Source organism: Balaenoptera acutorostrata, chromosome 18, assembly GCF_949987535.1.
Source record: "Balaenoptera acutorostrata chromosome 18, mBalAcu1.1, whole genome shotgun sequence".
Classification (NCBI taxonomy): Eukaryota; Metazoa; Chordata; class Mammalia; order Artiodactyla; family Balaenopteridae; genus Balaenoptera; species Balaenoptera acutorostrata.
This window is the reverse complement of record NC_080081.1, coordinates 81,020,956-81,031,665: the sequence shown is the minus strand read 5'-3', so window position 1 is coordinate 81,031,665 and position 10,710 is coordinate 81,020,956. Positions and strand designations below refer to the sequence as shown.

General features: G+C 39.0%; 1 protein-coding gene across 2 annotated transcripts in view; it reads right to left on the bottom strand.

Annotated features, from left to right (window-relative positions):
- The window catches only part of CENPJ (centromere protein J), a 63,714-nt gene that overhangs the window by 2,659 nt on the left and 50,345 nt on the right, over positions 1-10,710 (bottom strand). For both annotated transcript variants that reach the window (XM_007164249.2, XM_057532752.1), the window contains exons 11-16: positions 9,776-9,860; positions 3,484-3,545; positions 3,101-3,220; positions 1,322-1,462; positions 1,158-1,242; positions 953-1,073 (exon numbers count right to left, since the gene is read on the bottom strand). In XM_007164249.2, coding sequence (XP_007164311.1) covers positions 953-1,073; positions 1,158-1,242; positions 1,322-1,462; positions 3,101-3,220; positions 3,484-3,545; positions 9,776-9,860 — 614 coding nt within the window. The remainder of the gene's footprint in view (positions 1-952; positions 1,074-1,157; positions 1,243-1,321; positions 1,463-3,100; positions 3,221-3,483; positions 3,546-9,775; positions 9,861-10,710) is intronic.

Sequence of the window (10,710 nt, the reverse complement as noted above, 5' to 3'; positions counted from 1 at the left end):
ACATGATAATCCTGAATGAATTAATACATGGGATGTGCTTGAGTGTAGATGAAAAAAGACTTGCCATGAGTTAATACTTGAAAGATGGATAGACGGATATGGGGACCTTTTCATATTATTTTCTTTCTACTACAGAAAATTTCAATCATACGAGTCAATTTTTTGAAAAGTTTCTGAAATCAAAGTATACTGTACACAGAAGAAATAAAGTTTGAGGAAAATCTTTAGTTGAGCACCAGATAAAGTTTCAGACCACATTAAGGGAAAAACACAATCATGACCATGAGAAGTTCCTACATTACTGCCAAGTTTATATCATAGAATTCAAGTTAATGGGTACTTAAACTGTTACACTCCAGGAGAGGAGGGTGAAACTAAAAACAGGACTCTCGATTTGACAAAACTCCACCAGGGTTTCAATTAAAATGGTGCTTATAAGATGCTCTTCACTGTGGATTGAATAAGTTGACTTTAACTTCAAGAAATTTAACACTCAGAAGGATAAAGAAAGAAATTGTTGACTTTAAGGAATTGGCTTAGGGTGGCCAGAGGAGTAAAGTGCTTAGGCTGGGACAGAGAGACCCAGATAATCAAAATACAGAGTCTGGTTATTCTTAAAAATTGACAGGGCAGCTTTCCTTCTTTGTGTCTCACTCACTGTTTTCAAATTTCACCGCACTTAATTTCTAAACAAATACTTGCCATTCTCGTTTCGTGAAGTGCTGTTCAGACACCCTTTAGGTCTGTAGGCTAATGACTAACTAGACGTTACAATCCATTTATCTCAAACTCATCCTAAACTCCAGAATGCTGAAAACATGTCTCACCTGCTCTCAAATTCTGAACTCAGTGAAACGTTGAATGACTTACACAAATGTTTTAAGATTTTTACAATTCAACTGGTAATAAAAGTTGAAAACTAGAAAATCTAGAAACAAAACGGGTAACGTACCGTTGCCCTCTGACAATTGTACCATCTGGGAAAATGCTTTCTTCTTGCCCATCAGCAAACAAGTTTTTGATAGTCTGATCAGGAAACGTGATTTCTTTTCTTCCATCTGGGAAATGTTTTTCTGTAGAAAAAGGGGTTACCATAAATATTTTATTTCTAAAGGAAAGGAGGAATTTAATGCTGAAAGGGCGCAGCAGGTTTTCACCTATCTGTCCGCTGGAGAAATGTAAGACTTCCAGTCCTTCTGGGTACGTGGTGTGGGTGGTGTGTGTGGCTGCGTAGTAGTAGATCTGCAGAGACACAGAGTCAGCGCCACCGCCTCTTCTGGGGTGTTTACGCTACGGACAAAACACGCCTGTGGAAACCTACCACTCTCCCATCCGGCGTGACCTGCTTGATGTCACCGTTGAAGAAAGTGACAGTGACCGTCTTTCCATCTGCACTCGCTTCTTTTCGGGTTCCATTTGGAAACAATATAACATGGCACCCATTCTTATAAACCTTTTCTATCTACAAAAAAAAAAAAACCAGGACTCTCAATATGTAAAATTTCCTGAGACCACACGACAAAAATATCCCTAATTCTTTTAATTGCCTACTTTGAAATTTTTCATAATAAAAATTAAAACATTTCTCTGAGAGAAAAGTTAATAAGCTCATAACAATCAACTTCACCTATCTACACATCACTGTTCTTAGGTCACATATTCCCCCCAAAACAACTTGTTAGTAGTTTTTTTGTCAAGCAAACTGCAGACATCACTTCTCCTGTAAACATTTCAACAGACACCTCCAACAGAAGGATTTTTAACATAACCAAACCGTTATCATCCCTAATAAACTGTAATTCATTCCTTCATCACATCATAACCATATTGTTTTCCATAAATTCACACAAAGAAGGCCTTTTACAGTTTACTTGAATCAGGATCAAAACAAGATCCACACACACTTGATGTGTGTCTACCCTCAATTTCTAATGGTCCCTTCCTTTACCCCCTTTTCTTAATGCCAACTGTTGAAGGAACTGGGTCCCTGAATATGTAACATTTCCCACACTCTGCATTTGGCTGATTGCTTTTCCATTATGGTGTCATTAAACATGTTCCCATATCACTGTTTTTCCTTAAAAAACCCAGTAGTTAGCTCTCGAGGCTTGATTATATTCCAGCTGAATTACCCTGACGAGTACTTTTTAGGTGCAGCAGTGGGCTTCGTATGGCAGCACGTCCAGAAATCCAGTAAGTATGCGCTGCCTCATGACCTCAGCACTGACTGGGTGGCATCACGAGGTCCGTCAACCTTTCGTCTAAGGTTTCAGAAGCCACTGATGACTGCCTAGACCCTTCATGTCATCGGAGATTGTAAACTGTTGATTCTCTAATTTTCTCATTCCTCTTCCATTCATTAGCTGCCATTCTTCTAAGAACGAAAACCTTCCCTCATCAACAATTTATCCTAAAGTAGAGTTTGTACAGGAAGAGTCTAACAACTTCCTTCTGACTGTTGGTCTTTGTCCTTCACTCATTCCTCAAGATTTGCAGTGAACTTTGGCCTTCTGATTTCTATTAAAGTGGATCAGATTAGAGTACTTGGAAAAGTACGTGTTCTATAAACCCGAGGAAAAATTCCCTCATCACCTCCTCAGTAACCCTGTTTATGTTCCTCCTCTTGTCATTCACTCTTTAGCTGGAACACCCAGCCAGGCCGTTTTCCCATTCAAAACCTTTCCTAAGCACAAGAATAAAATTGTCAGGCTGGGGGTGGAGAGCAGCTGACCCAGGAAATATTTACGGAAGCCTGCAGGAAGGGTAGGGCCAAGAACAGAGGTTTTTAAAAGTACCAAGGATTACCAAGGCTGCTTAGCTGTGTCTGGAGGAAGAACAAGAAGTTTAAGCAACTGGATTGTATTCCTCTTCTTGTTGCATCATCTCTAAATTAGAAATGGCAACTAAATGCATGCTGTCTATTGAGTATTTTCATAGGGTCCCAAGGTTCAAACCGAGTCATGTGCCAAGGTACTAAGGTCTTCAGCCCCATCAAGTCTTGAAGATCAATTATTTCAGAATCTAAGTGTTTCAACTCTATTTTAACCCATGTTCGTTTTTTATAGTATTCATTGGTTTAAAAAAAAAAAAAAAGTTTAACCTTTCCATCAGGATGGCTGATTTCTCCCTGAATTTCTTCTTTTTCTTCTTTTTCATCCTCTTCTTTACATTCAGGATCTGGAGAGTTCACTGGTTCAGGTGGCTCCCTGGGTGAGGCTGTCTGTAAGGACAAGAGGCTCTTGGTCTGTCCTACATTACATGTAATACACATCTCAAGCAGCTAAAACTTACACTTAGTCCAAAAGCCAGATTCCACTATTATAGGACTCTAGTATGACTAGTATTTGGTGTTGTATAGAAAACATTTCCAATGTTCAGTAAAAAGCTTCCTTTATAAATAGTTTAGAAACTTAAGCCAGTTAACCAGTCAACTTTAAGCCTGAATAATATGCTTTAATATATAAAAACATGAAGAGATTTTACTTGGCCCTTATCCGAATTTCCTAAATCACGAGACACAGACTTGGATCTTCGAGATGGATTGCCTGTTAGAAAATAATTACCAGAGTTAGTTTTATTATTTAATTGAAAGTTTTAAGTTTACTCAATACTATGGTCAAACATCTCCTTAGTTCACTCTTCTTTTGTGAACTGCTGTCCTTTACCCATTATTTAAGGAAGTCTTAGTACTTTTCTTTACTAATTCCTAATTCCTAGGAGTTCTTCACTGTATAAATTCAAATACTTATTCAAATACTTAAGTCCTGATGACCAAGAAAGACAAAGTATCTGTTCTCTGAAAGTGTACAATCTGGAGAAAGGTGCTCAACCTAATAGATGGACCCAAAGGTATTTTGGAGACAATCACCAGGACTTTAGAGGGTAGGAATGGGGTACAGATAATAAAAGCATCCAGGAATACACATAGAATTTGGCTTGAAAAAAAATAACTGGGTATTTAATTATAATCTAGACCTAATGGCTGTGGTCTAAACTTTTTAGATCATGACCAACACACACATCATGTACTGTACATGTTCATACATTATAAAATAAGCATGCGTGTGCATACAGACACCACCACCAACAACAAAGTGATAACTAAAAATACATTGAAGTTCTAATATTTTCTTCTCATATGCGAATGGATATTATAAACAGTCCCAAATTTGAAGGGTTTCAAGCTCAAGTGCCAGGATCTGACTTAAATGTTAAACACTAGAATGGATGCTGGATGCTCCAGGGAGAATAGACTAGAGAAGAACAGAGGCAGAGTCCAATCAGGAGGCTGGTGGGCATCCGTAGAGACGGCAGTGTTGTACTGTGTCAAATCACTGACCTGTGGGTCCCAAAAGGCCGAGTGCGAGCAATGTCATATGGTTCAACCTACTTAATTCAGAAAATATCAACATCAGGATTAGTTTAGGGATTGATGGGAGTTGGGGGTAAGGATACAAGAAAAAAGGAATCAAGGAGTGCACACAGATTTTGGCTAAATGAACACCTTCCTCCACCTCACAGGCACGAAGAACCACAGTGCAGTCTGAGCTCCGTGTTACATCTCTAAATCTTACAACCAGCCTCCACAGAAAAGACTAATAGCCTCATTTTATAGGTGAGGAAATCAAAGCTGAGAGGCTAAATAACTTGCCAAGGTTGTCAACTAATAAAAGTCAAGTCAGAACCAGTATTCAAGCTCATCAAGCTTAATTCTCTCAGCTGTTTGTGAACATCATGAACAAGCCTCTGAGCACATTCTTACTGGGAGGAACAGAGGGGAATGGGTGTCCACCACTGTGAGCACCTTATAAAATTACATGTAACAATTATTTAATAAACAATGCTGGAACAGCTAGATACTTCAGGAGTACATGTTTATGACCTCAGGATAGGTAAAGACTTAAGGCAAGAAGCACTACCCATAAAGGAAAAAGGTGAAATTCAACTACGTTAAAGAAAGAAATTTGGGAACTTTTAAAGGTGAAGTCAGCATCATGGTGGCTAAATCATTCCTCTTTCCTCTCCCTTAGCCAGACTCATCAAGTCAAAAAGGGAGAGGATGCAAATCAATAAAATTAGAAATGAAAAAGGAGAAATCACAACTGACACCACAGAAATACAAAGGATTATAAGAGACTACCACAAACAGCTATATGCCGATAAAATGGACAACCACAAAGAAATGGACAAATTCTTGGAAAGATACAATCTTCCAAAACCAAACCAGGAAGAATTAGAAAATATAAACAGACCTATCACAAGCAATAAAATTGAAACTATAATTAAAAATCTTCCAACCAACAAAAGCCCAGGACCAGATGGCTTCACAGGCAAATTCTATCAAACATTTACAGAAGACCTAACACTCATCCTTCTCAAGCTCTTCCAAAAAATTGCAGAGGGAGGAACACTCCCAAATTCATTCTGTGAAGCCACCATCACCCGATACCAAAACCGGAAAAAGATATCACAAAAAAAGAAAATTACAGACCAATATCACTGATGAATACAGACGCAAAAATCCTGAACAAAAACTGGCAAACAGAATGCAACAACACATTAAAAGGATCATACACCATGATCAAGTGGGATTTATCCCAGGGATGCAAGGATTCTTCAGTATACGCAAATCAATCAATGTGATACACCATATTAACAAATTGAAGAATAAAAACCATATGATCATCTCAATAGATGCAGAAAAAGCTTTTGACAAAATTCAACACCTATTTATGATAAAAACTCTCCAGAAAATGGGCAAAGAGGGAACCTACCTCAACATAATAAAGGCCATATATGACAAACCCACAGCCAACATCATACTCAAAGGTGAAACACTGAAAGCATTTCCACTAAGATCAGAAACAAGACAAGGATGTCCACTTTCACCACTCTTATTCAACATAGTTTTGGAAGTCCTAGCCATGGCAATCAGAGAAGAAAAAGAAATAAAAGGAATACAAATTGGAAAAGAAGAAGTAAAACTGTCACATTTTGCAGATGACATGATACTATACATAGAAAATCCTAAAGATGCCACCAGAAAACTACTAGAACTAATCAATGAATTTGGTAAGGTTGCAGGATACAAAATTAATGCACAGAAATCTCTGGCATTCCTATACACTAACAACAAAAAATCAGAGAAATTAAGGAAACAATCCCATTTACCATCGCAACAAAAAGAATAAAATACCTAGGAATAAACCTACCTAAGGAGAAAAAGACTTGTACTCAGAAAACTATAAAATACTGATGAAAGAAATCAAAGATGACATAAACAGATGGAGAGATATACCATGCTCTTGGATTGGAACAATCAATATTGTGAAAATGACTATACTACCCAAAGCAATCTACAGATTCAATGCAATCCTTATCAAACTACCACTGGCATTCTTCACAGAATTAAAACAAAAAATTTTACAATTTGTATGGACACAAAAGACCCCAAATAGCCAAAGTGATCTTGAGACAGAAAAACGGAGATGGAGGAATCAGGCTCCCAGACTTCACACTATACCACAAAGCTACAGTAATCAAGACAGTATGGTACTGGCACAAAAACAGAAATAAAGGTCAATGGAACAGGATAGAAAGCCTAGAGATAAACCCATGCACATATGGTCACCTTATCGTTGATAAAGGAGGCAAGGATATACAATGGAGAAAAAACAGCCTCTTCAATATGTGGTGCTGGGAAAACTGGACAGCTACATGTAAAAGAATGAAATTAGAACACTCCCTAACACCATACACAAAAATAAACTCAAAATGGATTAAAAACCTAGATGTAAGGCCAGACACTATAAAACTCTTAGAGGAAAACATAGGCAGAACACTCTATGACATAAATCACAGCAAGATCCTTTTTGACCCACCTCCTAGAGAAACGGAAATAAAAACAAAAACAAATGGGACCTAATGAAACTTAAATGCTTTTGCACAGCAAAGGAAACCATAAACAAGACCAAAAGACAACCCTCAGAATGGGAGAAAATATTTGCAAATGAAGCAACTGACAAAGGATTAAACTCCAAAATTTACAAGCAGCTCATGCAGCTCAATATTAAAAAAACAAACAACCCAATCCAAAAACGGGCAGAAGACCTAAACAGACATTTCTCCAAAGAAGATATACAGATGGCCAACAAACACATGAAAGAATGCTCAGCATCATTAATCATTAGAGAAATGCAAATCAAAACTACCATGAGGTATCACCTCACACCAGTCAGGATGGCCACCATGAAAAAATCTACAAACAATAAATGCTGGAGAGGGTGTGGAGAAAGGGGAACCCTCTGGCACTGTTGATGGGAATGTAAATTGATACAGCCACTATGGAGAACAATATGGAGGTTCCTTAAAATACTAAATATAGAACTACCATACGACCCAGCAATCCCACTGCTGGTCATATACCCTGAGAAAACCATAATTCAAAAAGAGTCATGTACCACAATGTTCACTGCAGCTATATTTACAATAGCCAGGACATGGAAGCAACCTAAGTGTCCATCGACAGATGAATGGATAAAGAAGATGTGGCACATATATACAATGGAATATTACTCAGCCATAAAAAGAAACGAAATTGAGTTATTTGTAGTGAGGTGGATGGACCTAGAGACTGTCATACAGAGTGAAGTAAGTCAGAAAGAGAAAAACAAATACCGTATGCTAACGCATATATATGGAATCTAAAAAAAAAAAAAAAACGGTACCAATGAACCTAGTTGTAAGGCAGGAATAAAGAGGTAGACATAGAAAATGGGCTTGAGGACATGGGGTGGGAGGGCGAAGCTGGGGCGAAGTGAGAGTAGCATCGACATATATACACTACTGAATGTAAAACAGTTGGCTGGTGAGACACAGCAGCATAGCAGAAGGAGATGGGCTCGATGCTTTGCGATGACCTAGAGGGGTGGGACAGGGAGGATGGTAGGGAGGCTGAAGAGGGAGGGGACACTGGGACATATGTATGCATATGGCTGAATCACTTTGTTGTACAACAGAAACAGCATTGTGAAGAAATTATACAGCAATAAAGATGTATTAAAAAAAAAAACTAGGTAGTGAAAGAAGACAATGGAATACATACAGTACAACTCTATTCAGAAAGCTCAAAAACAAGTAAAACATTTTTTTAGAGCTGTACCTATGAAAGCAGAAACTACAAGGGAAAGCAATGTAATATAATCATGGAGGGGTCAGTTCTGGGATGCTGCTAATCTATTTATCTAGGCAGTGGTTACCCAAGTATTTCCTTTATAACTGCCAAACTGCATATGTTATATCCACTTTTATAAATTTAATTCACAGAAATAATTTCTAAAAATGCCAGGTAGATCTTAAAGACCCAGTTGTGAAAACAAAAGTTCATGGGAGAAAATAGCGTATTTGTGACCTGACGATTGAGAAGGATATCTCAGTCACAAAAAGCAAAAAACATTTTTTAAAAAAATTGATTAACTTTGATATTAAAAGGAAAAACATGTATATAAAAAACACAAACCAGGGACTTCCCTGGTGGCACAGTGGTTAAGAATCCACCTGCCAATGCACGGGATACAGGTTCGAGCCCTGGTCCGGGAAGATCCCACATGCCGCTGAGCAACTAAGCCCGTGCACCACAACTACTGAGCCTGCGCTCTAGAGCCCGCGAGCCACAACTACTGAAGCCCACGTGCCACAACTACTGAAGCCCACGCGCCACAACTACTGAAGCCCGCGCGCCACAACTACTGAAGCCCGCGCGCCACAACTACTGAAGCCCACGCGCCTAGAGCCCGTGCTCCGCAACAAGAGAAGCCACCGCACCGCAACGAAGAGTAGCCTCCGCTCACCACAACTAGAGAAAGCCCGTGCGCAGCAACAAAGACCCAACACAGCCAAAAATAAATAAATTTATTTTTTTTAAAAACCCACAAACCAAAAAGCTACATACAGATTGGCAGAAGATATTGGCAGTGCTTACAAATGACAAAGGATTAGTATGCAGAATAACTAACTTCAATACGGAAAAACATATACACACATACACAAACACACAGAGTTTTAAATGGGCAAAAGAAATGAACAGGCAATTCACAAAAGAGGAAACCCAAATGTCCACTAAATATGAAAAGATGCTCACATTACCTCATGAGTCATCAGGGAAATGCATATTACACTGACCCACCATTTCACACCCATCTGACTAGCCAAAATTTTATAAAGTCTGAGCAGATCAAGTGTTGGCAGGCACAAAGAGCATGTTCTGCTGACAGTATAAAAAGAAACTGGTAACCGCTTTGCAAAGGGAAAGCCTCCTAAAGTGGCACAAACCTGATGTGACCCAATAGCCTACTCCTGCCATGTGTCTGAGAGAAACTCACACGACTGAGACTTGTTCTGCAGCCCTTTTCATTCTCTGACAAACTGGGGGAAAACCTGAATGCCCACCAACAAGAAAATATACGGTGGCAAATACACATGGGATCTGTACAGCTAGAGTTTATATGTATTAATGAGGGTAGGTCTTAAAATACTGAGAAAGCAGCAAACTGCAGAGGGATGGACTATGAAACAACACTGTATTGATTTATGGACACAATGTAGTAAAAGAATGAAAAATAAGAAAGGGAGTGCTGTCAGGGTGCACATTAGCTGGGAGTAGGACACACAGGGGCTTCAATTATATCTACAATGTTTTATTTCTTAAGTTGGGTGTAAATTCTCCACTCTTTAAATTCCTGAAATATTTTATAAAAAGATCATGCAACTGTCTTACCTTGTGTTGGCAAATAGTTTTTTTTGTACTTTTCTACCTGGGTTCCTGAAGAAACTTGACTCTTTTGAAATCGAACTGATGACTTCTATAGTATGAGAAAATTTTGAATATAAAATTAGTAATAGTTTACACATTAGTACAAGGAATGAAACTAACAGAACTCAGCTTGCAATGGGAATGTTTTAAGTGTGTTCATTTATGCTGTTTTCGTTTATTGCTACAGGCCAGAGTGAACGAACAAGCTGCTACTAGGAATGAACTACACACATACACACATGCCGCCTCTGGAAATACATGCATTCCTCAAGTGAAGGCATAACAGACAAGGTAAAACAGAACGGTTTTTTGTGACTGTTACCAGAGCGGCCAGAGGAGAGGAGAGGAACTCATGGTCAGACAGCAGAAGACTGCTCACACTGTCCCTTCCGCAGCCCCCAGGTTTAGAGGTCAAGGTGGATGTCCTCCTTGCTCCCCACCACCACCTCCAACCAGATCTCCTTCTCTCCTCCCTACCCACCCCTGCCCCAGCAAGTCTCGTGTCCGTGTACCCCGCTTGCCAGGAGAAGCCACCCCAGTACCTTAGCTGCCATCTCTAGACCTGTTCTCTCCCACCCTGGCCATGCGCTCCAATGGACAAAGTCTAGAACTAGTCATTATCAATATCTGCAATTATTAAGAACTGCAAAAATATCAATTTCAAAGCATTCGAATCCAGAATGTGGGACATTGTACAAAATAATTAAAAATTATCCAAAAAGCCAGTGCCATTTAATAAAGTGCCAAAGTATTTAGGAGTGAGTTGCCACAATTTCTGCAATTACCTTCAAACGGTTCAGCAAAATACCTATACAGCAATATGGCAAAATGTGAACAATGGTTGGATCTAGGTGAGGATTCAGGTGTTCATCATACTATTCTTTCAACTTTATTTGGGG